Source organism: Perca fluviatilis, chromosome 3, assembly GCF_010015445.1.
Source record: "Perca fluviatilis chromosome 3, GENO_Pfluv_1.0, whole genome shotgun sequence".
NCBI lineage: Eukaryota > Metazoa > Chordata > Actinopteri > Perciformes > Percidae > Perca > Perca fluviatilis.
The window spans coordinates 9,152,943-9,180,885 of record NC_053114.1 but is presented as its reverse complement, the minus strand read 5'-3'; the positions used below and the strand labels follow the sequence as shown (position 1 = coordinate 9,180,885).

General features: G+C 41.6%; 1 protein-coding gene across 2 annotated transcripts in view; it reads left to right on the top strand.

The window, feature by feature from the left end:
* The window catches only part of arnt2 (aryl-hydrocarbon receptor nuclear translocator 2), a 76,336-nt gene extending 48,692 nt beyond the window's left edge, over positions 1-27,644 (top strand). Inside the window, exons 11-20 of one of the 2 annotated variants that reach the window (XM_039794769.1) lie at positions 842-976; positions 2,386-2,460; positions 5,251-5,402; positions 6,268-6,343; positions 6,983-7,106; positions 7,301-7,403; positions 8,854-8,992; positions 11,140-11,290; positions 24,938-25,083; positions 25,527-27,644. In XM_039794769.1, the coding sequence (XP_039650703.1) occupies positions 842-976; positions 2,386-2,460; positions 5,251-5,402; positions 6,268-6,343; positions 6,983-7,106; positions 7,301-7,403; positions 8,854-8,992; positions 11,140-11,290; positions 24,938-25,083; positions 25,527-25,625 (1,200 nt within the window). In that variant the 3' untranslated portion in view covers positions 25,626-27,644. The remainder of the gene's footprint in view (positions 1-841; positions 977-2,385; positions 2,461-5,250; positions 5,403-6,267; positions 6,344-6,982; positions 7,107-7,300; positions 7,404-8,853; positions 8,993-11,139; positions 11,291-24,937; positions 25,084-25,526) is intronic. The other variant, XM_039794771.1, reaches the window with a different exon arrangement.
* Positions 27,645-27,943: the final 299 nt, after the last annotated feature.

Here is a 27,943-nt window from a genome sequence, read left to right as displayed (position 1 = left end):
GCGGTTAAGGCTAGGGTTAGGTCAAGTCTCCAAGAACTGAATGCAAGTCTATGTAATGTTGGGACTTATGAAACTGTATGCAGTTTCCAGCTGAAGTATTTGTTCCTCAGACAAAAGAACAGCCAGCGAACTCAGCTCCACAGAATTCCACAATTCTCTTTCAGGTCTCTATAAAAAGGCAACAGCTGCCATTTAGTGATGGGCAATATCCACAAAAGCAAAAATGTATCATGGATGCTCCAGTTTCCACTATTAATGAATCATGGATGTTGTTAATCTCAAGTCTGTCACAGTCTACTAAAACTCTGCAACTTGCAGCTTCAGTGAGTTGGCACTGCGCCACTATTAGTAAAAATACCGGTTAGGGCTGTACAATATATTGTTTTTTTTATCGTCATCGCAATATCAATGGCTGCAATAAACACACCGCAAAAGAGAATTTTTTGTGTTAGTTAAAAGAAAGTATCAGTAGAAAACTGCACTTTAAAATGCAACTGTCAATCTTTTGTTAGTGCTGCCTTTTTACATTCATTTCAATGTTCAATTTGTTCAATAAAAGAATGTTCGAAATGATTTCCTTTCATTTGTTTTAAATCCAACAAGAAATTTATGTAATTTAGCAGAATACTGAAAGCATCAGAACGGAGTTCACTCGGTTTATTTATGGCAAGTAATATCGTTCAGCAATTCAACGTTATCGCATATTGCATATTTTCCTCATATCGTTCAGCCCTTATACTGGTGTCGTGTATTTGTGCTCCAATTCTCCATTTCCCTTACTAAATATCTTTGTCTCTATGACTAAATGATGTATGTTAAATATGTCTGCATCCTCCCTCAGGTGACCAGCTCTCCAGTCTCTATGGACATGAACGGTCTGTCAGTGCCTACAGAGTTCCTGTCACGTCACAACTCGGATGGTGTCATCACTTTCGTCGACCCGCGCTGCATCAACGTCATTGGTTACCAGCCTCAGGTTAGCTCCGAGGAGCAAAGGGACTCTGTACTGATAATGTTATAAACATTCATTTTAGAGATAGAACGTTATCTGTTTAAGTTGCATGCAAAGGGAAAATTTGCCTTTCAACATTCAATTTGTAAGTTGCCAACATTGACCTTTCATGAGCATGGAATAAATATTCGTCTTTGTGGTAAACCATTGATTTACTTCAGCTGCAGAGAACCAGTCCTTCATTGGAAACAGGCTTGCATTAAGATTAGATTAACGATCCAGAGGTCCGATTATGAAACATACAGTTAAAAACAATTTAGTCATTTTTCATAAAGTCAATTTATGGCAGCTTCTGGCAGACAACAACACTGGCATATGTGGGTCATTGACAGGCGACAAAATGTAACTGACTTTGTGCGCCTAGGTAGCTCAGTTGGTGGAGCGCGCGCCCATAGATAGAGGTTTACTCCTCGACGCAGCTGCAGCGGGTTTAACTCCGACCTGCGGCCCTTTGCTGCATGTCGTTCCCCTCTCTCTCCCCTTTCATGTCTTCAGCTGTCCTGTCAAAATAAAGGCCTAAAATGCCCAAAAAATAATCTTCAGGACACAACTCAACAAAATGTAGATCTAGTTGTTCTTAGAAATTTTTATGCAGAAATGTTACATATTATACAGTACATATAAAAAACTCTGCTGCCATGGGTTAGAATACATGAGGTAAAGACAAAACATAAGTAATAAGTGGGCCAAACCGTTGGGATTAAAGATATTAACAATTCATGTAAAAGTAATTTGTTTAGTGAGACAACACTAAAATGAGAGGATGGAATATAAGATCTTTTCGCTGCTGTGGGTACCCTATATCATCTTCCTAAAGGGAGTTTTACAAATTAATAAAACAAAGCATATGATGGGTCCTGAAATATAAATGTTGCTGTCCTCTTGGTTTGTGTGGTGTACAGCTCCACCAGCTGTCTCTGGGGGTTCCATATAATCTTGCTGGCAGTGTTAGCTATTTCTGTGAGCTTGCTTTATTTCCTAGTGGCCCTGATCCAAAGGTTATTTAGCATTTACTTTAAATCCGATATTTAGGGGGTCCTTGTTGTTACTGTAGGGGGGCTGCCAAATTATTGTTTGATTATTTTTTAACGTTTGTTTTTCTTCCAAAAATTAAAACATGTCTGAAAAAATTCACATATTTGAATCCAACATATTATTAGCAAAGGTAAAGCGGCCTATTCGTGATAATAATAATAAAAAAAAAAAAACACGACTGAACTGTTGTTGAATATCAGTTTATGTAATGGAAGAAAACAAATCCGTGGGCATCGCATTCCTGCTGTACAATACAATATGTAGTAGGAAATAGCTGTTGTTTTTTGTTGTGTAATGAAGACATATACCTGTTAACTGACTGTAATCCTGTCCTGTAGGACTTGCTGGGGAAAGATATCCTGGAGTTCTGCCATCCCGAGGACCAGAGTCACCTGAGGGAAAGTTTCCAACAGGTAGGTAGCTGTAGCCGAAGGGTTTCTTTTTTGAGTCAGGGTAAAATAACAGCAGAGATCATTGGCTTAAAACTTGAGAAATGGGAAGAATAGAATGTTAAAGAAAGGGGTGTTTCTAATGCCAGGGGGCCACATGGAGAAAAACAGTATATAATCTTGGGCCAGAACTCAGACAGTGGGAGCTGCTGGTGGCGACTTGAGAAAGTATCATCACGTTGCATTTCTGTACACATTTCTGTACGCTCCAACTGCACGTCCTCCTGCACGCCTTCGACATCAACAGAGAAAGGCTTTGAGAACAAGTGCATGTCCTTTTTAATGGCAGTGAAATGAAAGGGCTGGTTAAACCATGTGACCAGTGATGTGATCACTCGCATATTTCCCCATTTTCACAGAAATTTTGTTAATGGCTATTAGTTAATCTGTTGCGAAATTGTTCGCAAAAACAATACAAAATGTGACGCTGCTATCGCTCTGCCTCTCTCTCCTTCACCCTCACTTCATCCCTCGCTTCTCTCCGCTGGCAGTAACGTTACCTCTCTGCCTGTCCTCTCTGCCTGCGTCTTCTTGCGTTTGGCACCGCGGCCTCCTGAAGGAGTTGCGCTGTCCTTTTTCTGTCTGCGTTCTCATATTCCCCTCTTCCATTCTCCTCATCATCATCCTATTGTGTATTACCATCTTGACAGCAAGACTATCTTGAGTTATGAAATGATACGTTGCACTCTGCAAGCATCTTTCTGTGCTACGTTTCTGGATAGGCTCATACCCTCTCTTTGTCAAAACACATCAAAATGTTTGCTACGGATGCGGAAAAACGCAGAAAATCGAACCCGTTCCGATTTTGATTGACACAACGTGAGGTCGTTTTTCCGCACGTAAATTTCGGACTCAGTGTTCAAGGACCTTAACTGTCCGACAGGGACGCCGGTGTTATCAGTGGGTTATCTCCGTATTAGTCTATATCCTTGACGTTCCACTTCCGGAATTGCTCCGTTGCCGCCGGAAAATCCGCCGGATTTCACTAATTTAGGCCGGATATCCGTTGCCTTGGGCTTCCTTTGTGTTGGCATTTTAAACTGCGGTGGATTTATGAGGACTATGGTTAACTGCTCCTCAGATCTCTGCAGGGTAAATCCAGACAGCTAGCTAGACTATCTGTCCAATCTGAGTTTTCTGTTGCACAACCTAAACAACTTTTAAACGTAAACGTTCCACCAAAACAAGTTCCTTCCCGAGGCTATTTTGCAGAGGCACCGCAGCTTTTCTCTGGTGCTTAGCACTGCCCAAGACAATTGTGATTGGTTTAAAGAAATGCTAATAAACCAGAGCACGTTTTCCTCCCATCCCGGAATGCTATGTGGAGTAGCCAGACTTTCCTCCAGAGCGCTTTGGAGGAGGGTCTGGCAAAGCGAGACTACCTCCGTATGAGCACCAATCTCCAGCAGAAGCCCGGTCTGGACAGCAGGGTTCTTCCTGCCTGTCTTCTGCCATGGTTGTATGCTCTTAAGTCACGTTTATTGGCGCAACATTTCCGGTTTTGAGATTTGGGACTCTGTGTATGGTGTGCTGTTCTGGCAAAAGTATTGCTCTTCACACACTGTAGAAACAAATCTGTTACATGTATCATTACATGTTGTTATGTGTGGGGGTCTTTCACATTTATAACCTAATCTGTTAAGATTTGAAAAATCTTTAAGTGTGTGCCAGCCATAAATCATAGAGTTCAAACCCGCAGATATGTTAAAGTGCTTAGTACAAATTGATGTAACAATTTTCTCAGGGTGCCAGTGACAGTGAAATAGTGACAGAGAGACTGAACCATTTATAAACTAGAATGGCACTCAGAGAGCGCAGACCTCCGAGGCCAATGGTGCATTCACGTGCTCCTCAGATGGTCGCATTTGCAGAGTTGGGAAGCCATTCTTACAACTTCGGTGTGTTTATGAGCTTTAAGTCATAATGTTATAGTTAATGGGTTCTTCCTTGACCCATGCTACACGCTTCCATTAAGTCTGAATGAAAAACTGGCTTGTTTTGTAGTTTGTCTGTAAACCTGCTTACAGGCAGACAAAGAGCACATCCCTTATTGAATCTTATTAGGTTAAGCTTTCAACAAAAGTAGTGAAAGTTAAATATATATAAACTATATATAAAGATTCAGTTCAGATCGGTTGACACTTTTTGTTGGCTGAGAAGGCAGAAACACTACAGTTTTTAGTGTCAGCCTAATTAATGTTCACAACCTGTACATACTACTTGAAAATGTTATGAAAATGTTAATCAATTTACAAATTCAATATGTATCATACTGGATGTCAGAGCTAGGTTGATAAGCTTAAAGTATTTGAACGGTGAGCTCAGGGCAGGACGTTAGGGACTACAGTATTGGTAGTAGCAGCTTGCCACAGAGAGTAAATTATACAGCAGAAAACACTTCAAATAGCTGCTAATTACATTCTTTAAGAGTCTCTCTCCTCAGATTAAAGTGGTTTTGTTGACAAGTTGTAAAACGGAAATGGAAAACATGGGTTCACCCTCTGTTCTTGTCTCAGGGAAGCCTGCTCTGCTCAAAGGGTTTCATGTAGACAACTCTTCACTCTCAGGCAACCACATTGGAAATTGTTAATTACGAATGAAGAACATTGTAATGGTAATGAGATTGTAATAAGAAGTACAGAAGGCTGTTTCTCACCGTAGTTTCAATCATTGCTACTATTCACCTCTAGACAGCTGGATAATTAGGACGTATTAAAAACAGTGATATTGATCAGTGGTTCCCTTCCTCTGTAGGTGGTGAAGTTGAAGGGTCAGGTTCTGTCTGTGATGTACCGTTTCCGCATGAAGAACAGGGAATGGATGCTGATCCGAACCAGCAGCTTCACCTTCCAGAACCCATACTCTGATGAGATAGAGTACATCATCTGCACCAACACCAACGTCAAGTAGGTTCCCTTACACACACACACACACACACACACACACACACACACACACACACACACACACACACACACACACACAATCAGCTTTTGGGGGGGGGACTACGCACAATAGTAAGCATGATCGGTCCATGTACAGTAAAGGCAATGAGTCTGTGTTACCTTATTTGAAGGAAATCTATGCATTTGCCTGTTTTCTTCTGACATTTTTTTATAAACAAAAATGCCTATTATGCTTGAGTAAATGAAACCCCCAAAAACTGCTTAAAAAATAATATTAATATTTAAATACTACCGTTAAAATCATCGAGAGTCAGGTACAGGCTGACTGTGGACGGGAAAGGTGAGATTAGCTCTTATGTTTATGTTTAGGTTTAAGTTTATGTTCTGCTTCTTCAACAATTGTTAGGTAAATTGCTGATAAACACAATTAGAGAAGATTTCAGTTCCCATTTTTTCTCAATTCTTATCATTTTAGCACCGACGGTCCTTTGGTGCTTGCTAAAACCTCATTGGGGGGCGCCAAAGATTCCTCTATGCAGGAAAAACCCTGACAGACACACACACACACACACACACACACACACACACACACACACACACACACACACAGAGCTCGTCGAGGGCTACGCCTGTACTCATAGCATCTGGTGTTACAACATGTAACTATCGTTCTTCTCTAGCTGGGCTGTTTCTATTGGTGTCACACTTATCATTTACACGCATTATATGTTTTAATCAATGTTTATTTATCATGTTAGTTATCTTATTATGTAAAATTTTAAAGGAAGGTAGCTTCAATTCAACAACGTGCTGTATGTGTCAGGCCGAGGTGCTGATGGTGTATGTGGTGTGTTGTGTTTGGCAGGCAGCTACAACAGCAGCAGCAGGCAGAGCTGGAGGTTCACCAGAGGGATGGACTGACTGCCTACGATCTTTCCCAGGTAACCCTCTGCTTTAGAGACACTTCATGATCACACTCAATCGCTGCCATTCAAGTCATTGTCTGATCTCAGAAGCGTGCGTGAAGCGGCTCTCTGCTCCGCTAAAGATACGCGGCAGGTCTTTTTTCACGCGAGCCACGGGGCATTCGGACAGCCGGGCAGGAAGTGGAACAGCGACCGTATCCAGTCAATTTACCAAAATACACCCCACGATAGCCTACATGTCTCCTCTGCAACACCACGGATGACCAGAGATCCTCTTGGAGGTGAAAAAACATAATACACATCACAGATCCTTTTTATAAAGACAACGCCAGAAAAGAGAAGGCATGGAGTTTAACTGCAGGAGTGCTTGGACTGCACGACCACGCGCTGCGACAGCTTGCGGAGCCTTTGTGCTGGAAACGACAGCCGTGGTGACGTCATTTTATGGCGCGGCGACCATAAATTAAGCTTTGCACTCCGTGATGCATTTCATAGACAAACATAGCGACACACGTATGATACACAGACAAACAAACAGGCCAGGGTAGCAAACTAGCAGCAGCGTGCCGCCATGTTGGAGAAAGGGGATTAATCTGCTCAGTGCTGCCTCCGCTGACATCCGTTGTACTATGTGTCTCCTCCCCCCACCCTCAGGTGCCTGTGGCCAGCGTCAGCAGCGGAGTCCATGAGGCCGGGAAGAACATCGACAAGACAGAAATCCTGTTCTCCCAGGAGAGAGACCCACGCTTTGCTGAGATGTACACTGGCATCTCTGGCTGTACGACACACACACACACACACACACACACACACACACACACACACACACACACACACACACACACACACACACACACACACACAACGTCCTGATAGTGTTTAGCTTTACTGTATTTTTTTTATCACCTGCTATCTCTCCTCTGTTATTTCTAAAATGCTAACCCTGGTATGTGTGTGTGTTTGTGTGTGTAGCGGGAGATAAGAAGATGATGGTTCCCTCCTCTACAGCTGGAGGCCAGCAGCTCTACTCACAGAGCTCTCCCTTCCAGCAGGGACATGCTGGCAAAAGCTTCAGGTACATCATACACGTCAGCGATGTGTGTTAGGGCCCATTCAGACCAGAAAAAGCCATCCGGCGATTCGCTGCAGAGGTGTGCGGCAGTGGGAGTGTCACTTACAGATTTTTGCCGACTGCTTACACAGAATGCGGAATGTGGCTCATTGTGTCAAAACTCTTCACACAAGCCAAATAAGACACAACACTTGAAGATAAATATCTCACTTCTATGTCAATATGAAACTCTGCAATCAAATTGTAACAATCCTTTCTCAAAATGGCATTTTTGCAACAAAATGATAGGCGCATGCACCATTTGAATTACTCTTTCAAAGCAGAAACAACACACTGATGTACTTTATACAAAACACTGCTCTCTTTAGTACTTTGTATACCTATTTCCTCATACAGGCTTCTGTAAAAGATTGTTACAGTACAGAACATCTACGACATTTCAATGAATTGCAGATTTTTACAAAAACACAACGAAAAATAGAATTACAATACAGCAGTCAATACATGTTACTGTAAACAACAAAAAACAATAAAAAAAAAAATGCTTGCAAATAATTGAAATTAAAGTTGTTATGTGGTTTTGTGGTTTGTAAAGGATGGGGTGGATGGTTTATGGATCCCGCCTCATGTTAGGGTCTGGCCACATCACCTCATTCACATCACAAGCAATTCCATCTTCCATTGCTTGCAGAAGAGGCATGTGGGTATGTGTTTGGCGGTCGTAAACTTTCCAACGCCAAGCTGAAAAGAATTTCTCAAACGGATTGAGAAATGGTTAGTAAGAGGCCAAGTATACTGTGAAGTTACATCAGTGGTTGGTGAACCAGTCCCGGGCCAGAGCAGCACAGTGGAAACTAACATTATCCCAGATGACAACAAACCTGGGCTGCTGTGGTCCGTCCTGTACAACTAAATGATGTAGTGCATCCAGAAATGTTATTATGTGTGCAGTATTGTAGGGACCTAGAGTGGCATGGTGATGGAGAACTCCTTGCAGACTAATGGCGGCACAGAAGGTGATCATGTGTCTGAATGTGTTGCCAATAGTGTTTTGCATTTTGAAGAGAATTGTTTTCCCAGTGATTGCAAGAGTTTTCATTCTTGAACAAAGTTTCTAATGTAAGAAACAGTGTCTAGTGTTTTGCAAGAAGTGTGTTGCAGAATTGCAAACATAGTGCAAAGCAGAAATCGTGTTGGTACTTTTAGTGCCTTTGTTTAAAGGTCCCATGGCATAAAAGAGACGGAGGGACAGAGGAATTGGTTTAAAGAAATGCCAATAAACCAGAGCACGTTTTCCTCCCATCCCCGTATGCTACGTAGAGTAGACAGACGTTCCTTCAGTGCGCTTTGGAGGAGGGTCTGGCAAAGCGAGACTAGGCCTGTGGTGTGATAGTAGTGGGTCTATAAAGAAAAGTGAAGACTGACTGTGTGTGTGTGTGTGTGTCTCTCACAGTTCCTCTGTGATCCATGTCCCCGGTGTGAATGACATCCAGCCATCAGGCTCATCCAATCAGAATCTAGCTCAGATCTCCAGACAGCTCAATCCCGGCCAGGTGGCATGGTCAGGCAACCGACCCCCCTTCTCTGGACAGGTAACACACACACAAATGAAAGCAAACACACACAATTATCGCTGTATGTGAAACCATTGCTCTCTGTATCAATAATAAAGTCAGCCATGACTGCCAAACTAATTTTCTCTCCCCAGACTCCTATCTCTGGTCTCTGTTAACAGATGGACTTATCTGTTACCTGTTTGTGTGTGTGTGTGTGTGTGTGTGTGTGTGTGTGTGTGTGTGTGTGTGTGTGTGTGTGTGTGTGTGTGTGTGTGTGTGTGTGTGTGTGTGTGCGTGCATGTGTGTTTCATAATCTTGCTAATGGAATGTGCTGAGCATATGTTTCTTAACAGGCTCATCTGTCTTCCACACACACTGTTGCACTTGTCAGGTCATTCTATTGGACTGAATTCTGTGTTTTTCAGTAACCACTAAATGCATCACAATAACTAGAGCCAGATGATATGAGGGAAAAAGAGGGTTGTATGTTTTCACCATCTCTAAACACAGCAGACATTAAGACATCATAGGGTGATAGATGTGTCCTGCAGTACGTAGGTAAACCTGGAATTATTTAATGCAGTTGCCCAATGTTGGAAAACTCCATTTGCCTAAAACAATGACTTGTGTCTAAGGAATGAAAGAAGATTGTGCCACAAAGTCATCAAGTTGTTTTGGAACCACAACTAGCCCCCAACATGTATTTTGGGCTGACGTCCTTGCAACAGCTGGGTGTTTGAATTACAGGAGCAAAGTAAAGAAACATCAGTTTGTAGGGTTTTGGAATATTATGTCATAAATAGCAGCAGCCCTGTCAGTATATAATAGTATTGAAATCCTCAAAATTCAGTTAATTCCTATTGTCATTGTAAGCGGCTGTTGGTGTAAAATTTCTTAACACAGTTACGACCTGAACAATAACCCAAACTGAACATGCACATTTTCTTGAAGCACACAGAAATGCATTGTTTGTGTTTTTTGTGAATAATCAAAGTTACAGCAACAAATATTCATCATTTTCCGTACACGAGCTTGTACCTTCTGCTTTTTATCAAAGTTATTATTGTTAATGTTACTGACGATGATGATTAAACCAGGAGAGTCACATACTGTGAGTCACAAAATATTGTCTATGGAAACATTTACTAAGGACCTAACAACAGTTAAACAGTAAATAATAGTAAATAAGTTTTGCAGTACAATAATTGTTGTGTGTTTTGTGAACAAAGAGTACTGTAGAATGGCTTTTTAATAAAATGTTTTCTCTTACATCACGTTAAAGGCAAATGAAACTAACTAATGAAAACCACCACTAATTCCATTAATTTGTTTTGTTTTGTTCGTTCTGTTTGTGCGTTACTTGTTTTGCCTTCATGTAGAGCGTCCTTGGGTCCCTTGAAAGGCGCTCTAAAAATCCAAGCTATTATTATTATTATTATTTTTGGGGCATTTTTAGGCCATTATTTGACAGGACAGCCAAAGACATGAAAGGAGAGAGAGAGAGAGAGAGGGAGGGGAATGACATGCAAAGGGCTGCAGGTCAGAGTCGAACCCGGGCCTGCTGCGTCGAGGAGTAAACCTCTATATATGGGCGCCCGCTCCACACTGAGCTATCTGAGCGCCCGGTTATTATTATTATTATTATTATTATTATTATTATTATTAATAAATATGTGTAAATCATTTCAAATACTCTAACCAACAATAAACCCAGAATGACTCACCTGAGTTAGTTATTGTAGCTGCATTGGGATTGATTGACTTTTCTAACATGAAGCTTCTTTGACATTTCTTTGCAAACTTTTGCTGGTGCTTACTACCTGTTAGAAAATAATGTTACACAAATACAGCAGCTGGATCAGGTTCATTGGCAGAGCACATTTCTCAAATAGCAGATTTTCATTTTGTAGTTTGGCTAACTCATGGAAATAATGTTTACATGACACAGTGTCAGATATTTTTCATGCGTGTAAAAAATGGTTATTAACTCATTTAAATTAATTACAAAGCATGTTCAAATTCAAAAATAAAGCTTTTGCATATTTAATGCCTATGGTAGGCATTCATAAGTAATCATAGTGTGTTTTCAGGAAGCCTAATTAAAAATAGCTAGAGTGCAGTGAGCTGTGAACCCTGCTGTACATGGACATGCTGTATAGCTAACCAGTATCTGTGCTCCCCAGCCCAGTAAAGCCCAGTCCAGTCCCTTTGGTATTGGTTCTGGTCACAGCTACCAGACAGACCCGGCCTCATACAGTCCCCTGTCATCCCCGGCCACTTCCTCCCCCAGCGGCAACGCCTACTCAGGACTGACAAACCGCAGCACAGCTTTTGGTGAGCCTTCCTCTTCTTTTTTTTGTCCTCATTTATTACTGGGTGATGTATTGTAATGTCCCACCTGTGTGTTGTGGACTGTAGGACATTAATTTGCTGTTGAAGTCTCTGTGTGTCTGTATCTGTCGGTGTGCAAACATAATCTCATGAACACAGAAACTGAGGAACAACATGTGAATGAAACATATCTACAGCACAGGTTCTGTCCCATGAAAATCTTATTAAGTAGGGCTTATATACCACAATATAGCAAATACGAATAGCAATACAAAATTGCATTTAAAGTAATCAAATAAAGACCATTGTTCTACATTACATCAGACAAACCTTTGGACATCAAACATTTTTTAACAGCTACATTTAGGTTGGGCATCGTTTTGATTTTATACCATGGTCTGGGTGAATACTCGATTCTGATTGGCTGCAGGGTGTTCATAAAAAAGTTTCATAGGACACCTTCTAAAGGAGTTCCAGTGAAACTGACTGTTCTAAATGAATGCGCTACATTACAGTTTTTTTCAACTGCTTTAAGTGATGGTTCGGAGTAATTTACCCTAGGGTCCTTTGCACCATGACATCGAGCCAAACACCCCCCCAGAAGCTTTTTTCACCTGGGTCTAACATTGGGCGAGTTAGCGTAGAGTAGCGTTAGCCGCTGAATAGCTTAGCGCAGGGGCTAATGGACCCACGTTTGTATATCGTAAATGACCCCACTAATAATGCCCGAAATGATACCAAAGGTCTACACTAGTATATATAGGTTATGCACTCATAAAACGATGGATTGGAAAGTTTGTAAGTACACCAGAAGTTTATGAACACTCGCCTGCTCTCTTCTGCTCTCTGTTGCTGCTGCTGCTGCTGCTGCTACCTGCAGTTAGACGAGTGCTTAGGGCTGTCTACAAATTACTACACCGAAAAGAGATACAACAAAAATATGTATTAATTGAATGATTAAATAAGGTAATGTCTCCAAACTTACCTCAATTATTACTTGTCTCCTGCTAGTTATATTACAGCACTTACTTTAAAAAATAAGTTAAATTAAAAAATATTTTTGTTGCATCTCTTTTCGGTGTTGTAATTTGTAGACGTCCCTAAGCACTCGTCTCACAGCAGCAACAACAACAGCAGAGAGCAGAAGCCAGCAGGCAAGTGTTATTTACATAAACTTCTGGTGTACTTACAAACTTTCCAATCCATCGTTTTATGAGTGCATAACCTATATATACTAGTGTAGACCTTTGGTATCATTTTGGGCATTATTAGTGGGGTCATTTAAGAGATACAAACGTGGGTCCATTAGCCCCGCGCTAAGCTATTCAGCGGCTAACGCTACTCTACGCTAACTCGCCCAATGTTAGGCCCAGGTGAAAAAAGCTTCTGGGGGGGTGTTTGGCTCGAGGTCATGGTGCAAAGGACCCTAGGGTAAATTACTCCGAACCATCACTTTAAGCACAATTTTGAAAACCGGGTCCGTCTTTTTCAAAACACTACACACAATTAGCACAACCACACACCCAATTAGCAGAACACCTCAGACCCTTTGCAAAATGAAACACTCTTGCAAAAACTATAAACTAATTTATAAAAAACATATTTTGTTACCATATGAAACACACACGTTTCATTTGACTTAATTATGTTTGAACCAGATACACACTGCTGTTGCTAACCTAAAACACTTTTAGCAATTCTACTTCTCGGTGATTAGAGTACTGTTGATGAAGTACACAGAGAAAGTGCAAATTTACAATAAGTTCACCAAACACTACACAAGACCAATGCTGCAGACTGAGGAAAATATAATTTATTTCTCTCCATATACCCAAATCAGTCAACATGTCAACATGGAGAATCACAAGTTGTCATGCTACTACAGTAGTGTGCATAACACTGTTAGCTCCGCAAACAACAGACAAACATAAAATACGGTATCCAGTACAGGTTACAATCACAAAAAAAACAACAACAAACAAAAAAATGATCTGAAAAAGTACAGAAAATACTAGACATTATCTCTTCGCCTAGCTGGCTCTGGCCAGAGAATTTCATCAACATCACAGGCAATATCCTCATTGGCAAGACAACCGTCTTGAATGTTGAATCCATCCTTGCAAAGCCTCGCGTGGGCCGCTTGGTCACAGGCGTCCTCCATGGCCTGAATGAGGGGTACCTGAGCCTGGGGCCGGGGGGGGGCCCCGGGGTGAAAAAGGGGCCCCTTCCTCCTTGAATATTTTTCTTTTCGACTAGGGCTTTGACTTTTGTCCAAAAATCATATTCGAAGTTCGTTTGTATATTAATATTAATATTCAAATATATTCGAATATTTATTAATAATATTTTGACCATTAAATGCCTTCAGTTAAAAAAAAAAATGAAGTCAGACCCTGGATTAAACACAAACAGTGCCGCTGGGCAGGAAGTTCCGAGCTTTCACCGTAGCCTCCGTAAGTGGTCAATGGTTTTCTTTATTCTGGTGTTCGTGGAAGCCAGTGTGTGTGGTGGGTGTTGCCAACTTGCGAAAAACACTAGCGACGACAATCTGGCGACTTTCTGTAGAAAAGACGACAACGTACTTTCTGTAAAATAAAAAGAGATTGCCAGTATTGTCCAGCAAGCACGCAATGTATTTCTCTCCTGTGGCCACCGAAACAGTCACCTTTCTCTTCTGTTGTGTGAGTGATGAGCAGCCCCGCCCTCCCCTCGTGCTCTCTCCTCATGTGCAGCAGCACTGAGCAGGCAGGCTGAAAGAGGAGAAGGGACAGGGTGCGGCGCCGGTGTAGGTAGGAGAGACAGCGGAACGCGACGGGAGAAAGACCCCGCTGATCTGGCCTGGCCCTGGGCAAGCCAGCTTTCTTTGAGAATCAGGGAGGAATGCACCGCTACCGAGCCACGGCCAAGAGACGTGCGTCGCCGCGACGTGTAGTTACATTTTGAAATGCGTGAAAAAGCCTCGGAATCTGAACTTAAAACAACGTTTACAAGCAAACGCATTTACAAAAAATAATGCCCATAACAGGTTCGAATATTAAGGGCTGGCTAATATTCGTTCGAATATCATTCTTTTTTTTTATATTCGAATGATATTCGAATAACGAAGTTCGGAGTCAAAGCCCTATTCTCGACCCTCAATCCTCAAATTTCACAGGGAGGGGTATCAAAAGTGCTGATATGGTGCATACAATGAGCAGCTGATTACTGTAACTGTAGACTGATTTTCTTTTACCTGTTTCCTTGTCGAAATGTCCTTATGACAGATGCCGCTGTATATCTACTAAGATTTGGCTGAACTCTTAGTCCAGCCTCCCTCAGCGTCAATCCGTGGTTCACAACATGGTCCACTAGTGTTGACTTGTTGTTGCGTGACTTTCATTTGATAAATTTGGTCCTCTTCTTCTTTGAGCATATTCTCCGGCTTCAGGTCTTCCTCTCCCTCTTCCTCTACCTCCGCCTCAGCCATTACCTCTGGCTGGAACTCTTTCTCTACCTCCTTCTCCTCCTCTGTGGATTCCCCCTCTCACTCTCAGGGCCTAATTTACTAACACTAGCGCAGTTTGCGCTGCGTCTGTTAATGCGAGTTCGGTAATAGCGCACGCTATGCTTCCACATTTTGCGTAGTATTTATCAACCCTGACACCCATCAGGCAATCAGCGTCTTTCTCCGCCCACTATACCGTAAATTGCGCTGTAGCAAAGCGGTACTTGTGCTATGATATGGCTGAGTGCAGACTGCGATATTCCCACTGCTGATGCTATGACTGTTTGAAATGATCCTGATGCCAATATTTGTAATGTAGCGAGGAGTTTAACAACTGCTGGAATGGGATGTGAACGCTGAGTGGGAGATTCAATTTCATCTTTGATTTCTTCCAGTAACTCTAATATTGCACGGCTGCTTGATCTGTAACGCTAAATGATGTTGTGTTCACTGACAAAGTGTGATTCTTGTGTTAAAAATATTTTCAGCCTCGCCTATGTCTTCGTCTTGCTCAAATTACTGTTGCCATTTCACCAGCGGCATAAAGGTCTACGAGGAAACTCGATTGCGGCTGGTTTAGACCTGATTTAAAGAGGGCGGAGAATTTCCCCCGCAGAATAAGTAGCTCTTATTGACAGTCTTTGTAAATACCACGGAATATATAATTAGGTGCACTTGCGCGCTTATCCTCCCACCTTTTGGGTGGAACTCCCACTTTCCGACCCTCCCACGACGCCATATTGAAAAAACTTAACTTGTCTCTTCTCGCTCATGTGGCAGACAATCTGCGATTTTACCCAAGTGCGCCCTGTTTGTAAATAGCCCGCATCGGTTACGTCCGTCTTTGCGACCAATTAGCCCCTGGAAACAGGCGCAAACGGCTTGATAAATCTAGCCCTCAGTCTTCTTCTTCTGACTCCTTCCATTTTGGTTGAAGGCAGGTGAACTTACCTGCTGCATTTTATATAGTGCTTAAACCTTATTGGTGTGTCTACAATTAAGCAATCATGTGTTTGCATACCTGGTGGCTGTGTTTAACAACTTGGTTCATGGGTGTGTTCATTTGACAGCCTTTGCTTTGAAATTGCAAAGGGAATGACATCATGATAAATTTCTGTGTCAAATGCATACAAGTGTATTTAGTGTTTTGCAAATCACTGTGTGTGATGTTTTGCAAAAAGTGTGAAGCTGACAATGTGCTTACAGTTGTGCAAATCTAGGCCAGTGTTTTGCTCCTTGAGTGTAAAGTTTTGCTAATTGTGGGAAAGTTTTAATTTTAGTGTGTAAGCAATTGTAAAAAACGGAAATGTGAATTTGTTATTTCCAACACTGTGTTGTGCTTCAGTGCTTCGTCCTCTGAACACCACAAGATGGTGCTAACACACAAGCTGCAAGAAGTAAGTTACACTGCCCTTCTGGAATGACTTTGTTTCACAGCGAATAACGTTTCCTCACATCCCTTTCACTGTTCAGGTCGCTACTGCGGCCAACATTAACGTTACATATCGCGGATAAAATTTGTTCGTAAAAGTCGTTGTTTTGGGGACGGGGGACATGGCTGGATAGCTAGCTTGTCTTTTTGTTAAACATACTGTTAAATTATTTTTACTGATTGCCGACTGTACACAATGTTATTGACTTTGACTCTTGCTAGCATAGTGTTAGCTCTCTGGCTCATAGCTGAGCTGAAGGGTTCTACGGCGTACTGAATGGACTATAAATATCTCACGTTGCTAAGGGTGGCAAGTCGTATCTAAGGTCCGTTCTATTCCCTGAAGCAGTGAACAACGTTTGCGTTGCATAAAAAAACTTATGGGATGGGAATGATTGTTCCAGGTATTAGTCATAACCAGGGAAACAGAGTTATTGTTTGGGAAAACTTTAGAATTCGATTGTAAAATGTATTCAAATATGAATTAATTAAAAAAAAAACATATTTGGCAAGTGACCATGGTATAAGCAGGTTAATGCCCTTTGAGGTGTCCATTGTCAGGTATGAATGAACTTTGGTGTCGGACGGTTCACGCTTCGCCGACCTCGTCGGTCATTAACCCTTACTTAACAATTCTGATTCCAATCCGATTCCTCCTTCCTATTCCGGTTCTTATCGATTCTTGATTCCGATTCTTTGAGGGAAGGAGTTGAAACGGGTCACATGCTTATTTCACAGATAAGAGTATAATTTTTATTTTTATTCAATGGTGATTTACAGTTTTACCGGGATTTGTCAGCGTGAAATAAAGCCACACTTTGGAGCGCCGCTTACTGTGCTGGAAGAGCCTGGAAGTACGGCGGCCACTACGGAAACCAAAACTTGCATACTTGTGTTAAATTTGGAACTGATGATCGCGTTCAAAACCAAATTTTCCAAACGATTCGAATTAAAAACTTTTAAAACCATTCTAAGTTGGAACCGGTTCTCGATGCCCAATCCTAGCCATTGATTGTCACGATAAGTCTTTAAACTATATTGACACTGAACCAAATTATCACTGAACCCTTTTAATTATTCCTAGTTACATTTGTATATAAATCAGCAAACACTGGGCAGGACATAGTGCCACTGTTTTGGAAAGAAGAATGAACAATAGAGCTGAAATGTGTCACTCACCCCATGCTATCACCTTCTCCAGTGGACAGAAAGGAGTTGAAACTGAAAGGTGTTTGAATTATAACATACATATTTAAAAAATATCTGTGTGTCACAGGTTGTTTGCAAATGTTTCCACTTCTCGTGTCCATGTGAAGGCACCATTAATGCTCCATCAGTGAGTTAGATATGCAGCAGTGCTGAGGTGTGTTGGAGGGTACTTTTTACATCAAAAAGTTTAGATTCCAAATATATGCCACAAGTAATTACATCCCCTGTATCAACCCTCTGCTGAGCTCTGGAAGATCCTCTAATATTAGAGAAAAGAGAGAAAAAGAAGAGATTGTTGCCGTCTTCAGACCGTAACTGAAACCAGGTTACATGTATTCAATTCAAATAGGAAAGCCATTTCCTTGCTTTTAAGCCTTTCTGGCTTTTTTTTTCTTTCCCTTGTAGAGACGTAATTACACGGATGGGGAACCAAAGCAGACAGCAGCCACGCTGCGTTAACAGCTTATACACACCAGCCTTTTAACACAGCACGTTGCCTCTGATAAGTGCTTCTGAACACTACTTTGGAAAACGTCTTTTTCAACTGACAGACTGGCATAAATGAAGTTCAGTCAGAGAACTCACATTTGAAATATTTATTATAACAGCAGAACATTGTGTTTAGCGGCCAGACTCCGACCTCATCACTCCCCGCAGTTTGGGTTTCCATGAGATATTGGGGAGTGATGATAAAGTAGCTTCCCTCTGGCCGGAGTCTGCAGGTGGATGCTGGGGTAGTGGTGGGACTGAAACAGGCAGCGATACTGGTGCAGGGCAGCAGCAGCATTGGCAAGGCAGAGATGGGGAAATGTACAGCTTAAATAGACCGACAATTTGAGGAGGTGTGTTTGGTAAATGATACGGAGAGTGAGGCATGTCACGTGTGGCTGCCTAAACTAGCTCGCAGGCGTCGTCCCATTTGTGTCAGATTGCTTACATTGAGTTGTCAGCATCCTGGGATATTCTCACAAAATAGCAAAATACTGAACATCATTAAATTCCAATTCATACCCTGCATGTTTAGAAATCCAATAGCAGTGTTTGACAGTGGAGTGAACAAATATTTGTTGCGGTCGACCCTAAGCTGTGGGCATGTTAAAGGGGGGTTCATGTGCTGTCATGCTACAAGTAAACGTTCACAAACACATCACATACAATCTGATAATCTTTTATCAGACTCATGAATGTGCAGATTTCATGGAGACAGATGTCAGGGAAATCAATTGAATCAATCAATCAATCCAAATTTGTATTTGTCACATGAAATCGTCCGAGGTACAATTCCAGTGAAATGTAATCCCAATAGTTTAGCTCAGTATTCTACCTGATTGTATGAGCTCCTGAGCCTCCCAGTGAACTTCAATTCACACATTCATGTGACGTAATGATAAACGAAAGCTCCACAAAAGCCAGTAAGTTTCCATTTCCTTCCGCTTTCTTTGTGTTGGCATTCTAAACTCCGGTGGACTATTGTTGACTGCACCTCAGATTTCTGCAGGGTAAATCCAGACAGCTAGCTAAACTATCTGTCCAATCTGAGTTTTACTCGCAGAACTATTTTGCAGCGGCTCTGTGACGATTGTGATTGGTGAGCGAGACTACCAGGAGGTAGACCTTTGAGTTTAGATTTTTCCAAGGTCAAGATGATGCCATCAAATTGAGTTTAGTGGAATGTAAACGTAAAAAAACCATATCACAAATGACAAAAATAGTAATATAAAACTGGATATCGTATACACCAGGAGCGTCAAACTTATGGCCCGCGGCCTGTCTAAGAGTCCAATCAGGCCCACTGGATGACTTTGCAAAGTGTAAAAATTGTAGAGAAGTAATTAATTCCAATTCCAAATTTACCACTTTAATCTCAGCGAATATCCGAGTTATTTTTCCGTAAATTTACGACTTAGAATCTTAGAAATTCTGTGTTTTTTCTCTGAATATAATCCTTCTCTCCCGGGTCTGTAACATTATTTATTTTCCTACAATGGCCTTAGAACACTGTCGTAGCAGAAGCAACTTGTGTTTGCCAACATCAAGCTGTGAAGAAACTCTGTGGCAGATAAAGTTTCTGATCTTTCTTGCGTGGTTTGCTGGTCTGTCCCACTTATTTACAAGTAAGATCTCTAGCTTGGTGTATCTGGTAGCTTTTCTCTAACCTCACCAGGGAGAAAAGGCTGTTACCCGGGTAGTTTGGATCTTTAGTGATTTCCTAGCCTTTTTTCTTGCAACACCTGGTGTAAATAACCTGCATGCACAGTAGGACACCGCCTATTGTATTGTCAGCCAAACAAACGGCTCTCTGCAGGGCCTGGCGGTCCTGTTCGTTGCTGCTTCTGTACCAGGCAGATACCCGGAGGCGTCTGAGGTGAAACAGTCTCTGCATTATGTTTCTCAACGCTGAGTCAGTATTTAGCCTCCAGGTCAGACCCTCAGTGATGTGGACACCAAGGTACTTGAAGCTGTCCACCCTCTCCACCGAGGACCTATTTGACATCCACCCTCTGAGGCCGACAATGTTGTATACGACAACAAACTACACGTTTAATGTCACATTCAATATCTCCAGAACAATACAGTGTAGAGATTTACTGTTTTTTGTTAGGAGGAGAGTAGCCTATATCTACAACCTTCCACTTCTGGGATTGCTCCGTTGCTGCCGAAAATTCCGCCGGATGTCCCTCTTTTCGGCCAGATGTCCATCACTATCTTCCTGTGTGTTGGCATTCTAAACTCCGGTGGATTTATGAGTACTATGGTTAAAGGTACAATATGTGACATTTCTGCATTAAAATGTCTAAAAACGACCATACCTATGTTATATATTTTTATGAGTTTTGTTCTTACACTATCCCAAATGTTTCCACCAAATTTCGAACCCAGAGAAATCTGTTATTTTATTTTTTGACACGGGACGTTTCCTTTAGTCGCCTGTCAGTGGCGTCATATAACCTTTCACCCTCTAGTTACTCGTAACTTCCGTCATCACACGGTTACCCAGATGATACCTACGTCACAGAAAGAAACACACGTAATTGTATTACTGTTTTTTTTTTGCCACACAGCATTATTTTGTGATTAATTACATGCCACTTTGCAACACGCTAATACAACAGAGACCTTATTTATTGATAAATTTCAATATCTATCCAGCTTAATGTTACTGCACTGTGATGGTTGACAAGTTAATGTTAATGCTAATGCTTGGTGGGTAACATTATGAGGTTACAACATCGTTCAACACGCTCATAAAGTTATTTTTAGTATGATTGTTTTGACCATGGTTAAGAGCAATGGGCTAACCCACAAATAGTAACGTTAACGTTAGCTGACGTTTAATCTAATGCTAATTTAGCCAGCTAGCACACCCCGGTCGATTTGCCTCACTCCCCCGGCGAAGAGAGACCTTATTCGGGATGACAGCTGACAACAGCACCGCGACATATAGCTAGCTAGTTACCGTTAGCCCCCAGTCAGCTAGCAGCCAGCCACTATCATTACAGCAATCCGAACCCGGCCAGCACTTAACTCCAGTGCTGGGTGCTAACTACGCTAAAGGCAGTTTAATGAAGCGTCAGGAAACAGACCATATCAGACCCAGTGGCCATCCATAACGTTAGCTACATTAACGCTACCAGTGTTCGTGCCGAAAAACTCCTCCCTGCCGAATTTCTTCCCCCTTCGCGTTTAGCTGTCTTTACAGTTAACAGTTAAAGCTAAATTAACCCGAAAAAGGTGGGTTAAGCACCAACACGACTAGTTAAGATTACAGCCAAGTGAAGGTGGAGATAATTTTGGGTAGCTGGGAGATCTTCTGCTGCCAACAACGGCCATCGAACGTCCTTGCCGTCCCGGAGTCCACCCCCAGGAATCCCTGCCAACACCCGTCTCTCAGCCTCCTTGAGTAACGTTACAACAAACCCTGTCCGCCCCAGTGTTGAAAACATCCAAAAGGTGACACTGATATGTGAAATATATTGTGATAAAGTAGTTTTAGCTGCTGGCTAACGAGTTACTCTGTGCGATCATACAGCTTCAAGAAGCTTTGTAATCCAGCCAGAAACTGCAGTGTGTTTTTGGGGACCAAAAGTTTATCGGACAAAACAAACAAGATGAACAAACATCACCCTGGACTCTGGGAATTATTAACAGCATTTTTCCACTTTTTTAGACCAATAACCTGCAGATTAGTCAATTCTGAAAATAATTTCTACAAAAGTTTTAGCCCTAGTCAAGACATTTCACTCTGAATCAAAGTGGTTAACTGAGTGGGATCTTGTTTCCTTGAGCCACACACCATAGAACACAAAGAGAATGTTTGACTGTGTGTTCAGTCAGCGATGGCTCATCAGCCAGCTGCTCAGGCCTGCTGCTGTTTGTCGTCCACACTGCTGTAGGAATAAAGCCTGTCCAGCATGCAACGGCTACTTGATAGTCTTTTAATGGACACGCACATTAGCCAAATGGATTATCTCTCTCTCTGCTGCCTTATTCATCTATCCTTTATTTCTTCTCTTTTGTTCTTTTTCTCAGGCTGATTTTCAAGTTTGATTTTTACACTCCCTCCATTTCACGCACTCTGTCGTTCTCTCCCTGATTCGTTCTCTCTTTGCTGCCAGCCCATTACAAGGATGAAGTCAGTTACAGCCAGTGCCATTCATTTCCTCTGTTGTTGCCTGTGTTCATCGCTATTGAGTTATGATAAGCTCTGTATTTTTTTTTCCTTATCATGAATGCTTTCCACTTCATGTATACACAGCCAGCCTCCTATGTGTTTGGTTAATTATTTTTCCACTGTATTTTTATTTTTTTACATGTGCTCTCTTCCCTCTCTCCATCAGCGGCTGAGCCTCTCTCTTGTTTCTGCGTGAAGATGAGATGAGCATTTTGTTTATTATTGTGAAACAGCAAGAATGTTGCCCTGCAAAGGTGTGTGTGTGTGTGTGTGTGTGTGTGTGTGTGTGTACTAGAGCCCGACCGGCTGATATTAGGCATTTTTCAAACTGTCGGTATCTGCATTTATAATGGCCGATAAATGAATATATAAAAAATAAAATAAAAACGGACGAAACACCCTTCAACCATGTTATGAGTGTTGGTGTTGCATAGTTTGTCCACCAGAGGGCGCTCTACAACGTCCCTGTTGGCAACACTCGTGTTTAACCCTTTAAGTTTCATATCTTCAAGTTTGTATTTTTATACATTTTAGTTTTTTTCTTAAACTGCATTATCATATTATTTTAGTGAGGACTCATAAATTACTACAAATAACTAATGTTAGGGAAATCTGTTTATGTTTTGTTACACATTTCTGGATTAAAAAAATATATATATATATCGGCCGATATATCGGAATATCGGATTTTTAAATCACCAAATATTTGTATTGATATCGGCCTTAAAAATCCTTTATCGGTCGGGCTCTAGCTGTGTACATGTCTGTATATTTATGTTTAGAATTGCCATCCAGGCAATGTGTTTGTTTGTGTATGAGTGAGAGAGAGAGAGAGAGAGTTACAAAAAGAAAGTCCTCCGCCCCTGAGAGGGAATAAATAGAAAGAGTTGTTTGCAAGATCATTGGCTGTGGCCTTTCCTCTGTCTCCTTCTTATGTGCCACACGTATCAGACGCAAGGCACAGAAGGTGATAGCTGACTTCTCTAACCATGTAGCTCCTTCTTCAAAGGCGATTCCAGAGTTTAAGCTCGCCTGCGGATAAGCACATATCCCCAAGACTGTTGGATACTTGAACTCTGATGCACAAGCATTTGTTGTTATAGAGCAAGCATTAGCAAAATCACTTCAAAACTAATGTATTAGCACAAAGCACTTTGGACTCTGATCTTATCATATTTATGTATGTTTGGATGTATAAATGTGATAGCTATTTTTGCTGTCCTTATGTTACATATTTATATAGATTAGAAAAAATGTAAATGTGTACTGTTTTGCGTAGATGGTTTGCACATGCAAGGACTGCTATTAAAAAGGGTTCATTAAAACACATTTACATAAACACACACACAATAAAAGCTAATGTACATTAAAAGCAGGAGCAGGTGCTCCATGGTGAGGACTGGATCCATGGTAAATAAATAGATATGACGCACGGTGAGCTGAGGTAACAAGCTGGTTTCAAACTGTGGCAGTGCTTACTGATTAAGATATTTTTATGGCAAAGATGGTCTAAAGATGGACTATGTGCCTTTTCCCTGATCTGGATTCGTGATATTGGGTATCTCCCAATCTGATACTTATATTTACATTTACCATTACTTATACCATTACTATACTTACATTGACCACATTACCTTTAGCAACAGAAGGTATGCAATGTTGGTGAATTTATTTATTTATTTCATGTGTTCATGGTTTCTTGATCCAAATGCTGAAGTTCCTGGTTCAAAACTATTAAGTTGAACAAGATAAATTGTTGATATGATATGGATTCAATTTCATTTTTTATTTGGAAGACTGAGTCTTTAAATTGACTTGACACGATCACTCAATTGGAGTTGTTGGAACTACAGGTGCACTCAGGTCACTCTGACTGTACAGTGTCACAGTTAAGTGGAGTGTCTTCCGTCACACATGATCTTTAGCTAGTACAGACACCAGCTGGCAGAGAGCACACAAACCTGGCAACCACCAAGATTAATTTTCATCGAGTTACTCACAGAATTAGCATGAATTAGCAACAGATGATCTGACCTGCTGCCAGGGAGCTGTTCACTAAGGCTACATTTACATTGCTACGTATTGGTTTAAAAAAATATATATATTTTGCTACGTTTCCCCCCTCTCATTCCCCCTGCTCTGGTGTTTCCGAGCCCCTAAACCAGAGACATTTGGAAACACTTCTGACCCGTTTTGGTTTGGAATCTTGTGTTGCAAACAGAGACCTTTGGCAACACCGACACTGACTGACGTTTCTCCTCCTGATTGGGTCTTATCGGTCATGACGTCTCATTCTCTGACACTAAGCTAATAACGTTACCATGGCAACTAACAGCAACGGGTGGAGTATACATGCTGCCTCATGTTTATGCCCAGTATACGAGAATGTTGATGAGATATTTTGGTTTGAGCGTGTTAGTTTAAATAGGGATTAGTTCTTCTACTGGAGCTAAAAACACTCACACACTTGGCTCAAAACTCTGCTTAAAATCCAAAACATGTAAATGTAGCTTAACACACTATCATTTTTCTCAATAAGTGGGTTGGCATTCCATATCTGTGTACCAGGGAGTTATGATGGAGGGTAAAGATGTTTATGAGACTCAATTTAAGACTTAAGAGTGAAGAAGTTGCATTTACTAAATGATGAAGTGAATACATACTAAAGCAAGACAAAATGTCATTTGAAACACAGGATAATAGTAGCATTGTTAGTGTGAGCAGCACATAACAGTGCTAACAGCAGCCAGACAAAACAGTGTCACAGTACATACTCATCAGATCCAACTGTATTTAATAAATTGTGGTTAAATCAAATGCCTGTATGAATTGTAACCCTGCGTGTGATTCCAGATGTGTCGGGGGAGAGCAGTCAGAGTGGAGCCCAGTTCCAGGGGCGTCCCAGTGAGGTCTGGTCCCAGTGGCAGAACCAGCATCACTCACAGCAGGCCGGGGAACAGCACACACACCCCAACCCCAGCCAGACAGAAGTCTTCCAGGTAACACACACACACACACACATGCACACACACACACACACACACACACAAACACACACACTTAGACATTACAACCGCTTGAGATAGAAAATAAATGGCAAAGCAATTTTAAAACAGCCTAGGGCGAAATCTACTTTATATTTCACTCGTTTGACTTCAGACATCACTACGTCTTTTTGATGTGGGATTTGTTTGAAAATAGAATTATTGATTTTTTTATTCAATTTTTGTTGTTTAAGATAACATACAATTTTACTGTCACTTTTGATAAGAGGACACATATGTTGTTCTGCACAGTTTATACAAATAAAGGAATCGTATCATTACATCCCTATTAGACACCCTGCTGTGAAGTGTGAGAGTGTCTTCCAGCTGCTGGCTGCTGACCACTGTACACAGATATGTGATATGTCCTCCCCCCTCCCGTCCCTGTGTCTCTGCAGGACATGTTACCGATGGCTGGCGATCCTACCCAGGGAACAGCCAACTACAACATTGAGGACTTTGCCGACCTCGGCATGTTCCCACCCTTCTCTGAGTAAAGAAAAAAAACCTTTTCTCCATCACTCTCCCTCTCAGAACTGGACTGATGTTTGCATTCATCTGTCATGTTGTTTTCATTTTTCTAATATTGCTGGATCGCCAACACACAGCTGATGTGATGTCTGTCTACACGTGTCATACACAACACACAGTTCACTCACCGTTTGGGCTCCGCGGCCTGCAGTATTTATCTGTGAACTTACACATACCTCATCTTTGTAAAGAGGAACCCTGCTGACAGATGGAAGGCACACCAATCAACCTGGATCAGCTCTCTGACTGTCATTACAATGATACACACATCGTCTCGAGCTCTTAGAACAAACGGGACATTCAGGTTGCTGAAATTGTTCACTGCATTCAGCGCCAGCATGACCAGAGGAGGGCAGTCACGTGATTGTAGCTCTTTTGACTCTAATGAAACACTAGTCATCTAATAAAGTTTGTTGCCTCATGGCCGTGTGCTCCAGAATACATTGGACCAAATCTCTGAAGTCTTTCCTGACCAGATTGCCGTTCTCTGAGCGTACCGGACAGGTTTCTCTGTGAGGCGGTTGAAGTGTGTTAAACCTCTTCCTTCATGTGATTATAGCTGTATTTGTCAGAGACTAGTATCAGTATTATTATTCAAGATTTTACACTTCCTCTCTCTAAAAATGTCCACATGGTAGCGCTATGGCAATATGGAACAAATCAGATATCAAGATATTTTTTAACAAATAACCTCAAGGTCGATATTGCAGCGATATTATAGGGTTGACTATTGGTCACTATTGCAGCCTTTAAAACCAGGAAAAGACATCACTTGTGTCACGATATCCGAAATCTAAGATGATATCGAGTCTCATATATCGATGTCAATATAATATCGGCACCATTTGTGTCAGCGGTTCATGTCTGCAAGCATCAACGCAGATGACCAAAATTTAGGACTATGCCAATTGCACATACACTACACCCAATGTTCCGTATACGTACTGTCTTTCAGCGCACCTCAGCACTGCTCTGTTGTTGAATGCTAAACAAGCAAGTTTGTGTGCAAGCTCTCCGGGGGAATATCCATTGATTGGTTTTTTGGACCAATGGTTTTGGAGAAAAGTGGGGGAAAGTAACGCCTCCGCCTTTAACGCGAAGTCCAAAGGCACAATGGTGTTCCATACAAAGTGTATCAACGGCGCAAATTGTTTGATCTGTTAAATAATGAAAATTCAGTGTTAAAATAGTCCATCCATCCATCTACGTCCGCATCTTCGAGCAGAGGCAATGCTGCCGCATCTTTAATAATTAAGACCCGGGACTGTTTAATAATGGTTTACGGTAGGCCCACACAGAAATGTGCACAAAAAATATTAGGCTAATGGGTCTAGTAGTAGGCTATGCAAGATTAGCTGTGGACAGGCAATTGAGTTACTTAATTAATAAAATAATGCGTTAGACAACTAGTTACTGCCTAGTTGCTTTAACACGTTTGTCTCCACACTTATCAGTCATTCTGCTGTCAACAACAAAGGGACATTCTCTGTCAAGCTGGGTTAAAGCTAGGTTTATGGTCGCTGCGGTGTTCACAGCGCGAGGTGCGCAAGCCATGAAATGACGTCTCCGCAAGTTGTCGTGGCGCGTGGTCGTGCACCTCTGAACGTTTCAGGCAGTACGCTACAGGGTGACTGCTCCTCAACTGCTGCAGAGCATTAACAGTTAGTACAGTCCATGTCATCTTAAGGTAGTAGCCCAGAGAGTCTCTGCTGCAGCCGGTCTGTTCCGGATCAAGTTGTTTCATGCAGGCCTTTTTGATAGGATTAGTTAAGCTAATGTTGTTGGACAACTGAAACACGCTGCAGTAAATTTGACCTAAATTGTAATATCTTGATTTTACAGTAATATGTTATTATATCATTTAACATGTCACTCTTAAGCCCTATTCGCACGGGATAAGTATTACCTGGGGACCTCTTGTAGTTTATAAATTACCCCCACACGTCTGTATTTCGTCTGGCGCATTCACACGGGATAACTGAAGTCTGTATTTTACTCAAATTTACAGACATTATCCCCCGGAAATGATGTCAAAACTTTTCATTTATAATTGACAACGCAGCCAGTTAGACCCCAAATCACAGAGATGCCGATTCGCACGGGACTAATATTATCACAGGACCTCCGTTTTCGGCGAAATATGGTAGGTCATTTGCGGGGGAATTATTACTTTACAAATTACAGACATGACCGATTCGCACGGGATTAAGATCACAGACAACCTCCGCGATTATTACAAATGACTGGAGGTCACCAGGTAATACTTATCCCGTGCGAATAGGGC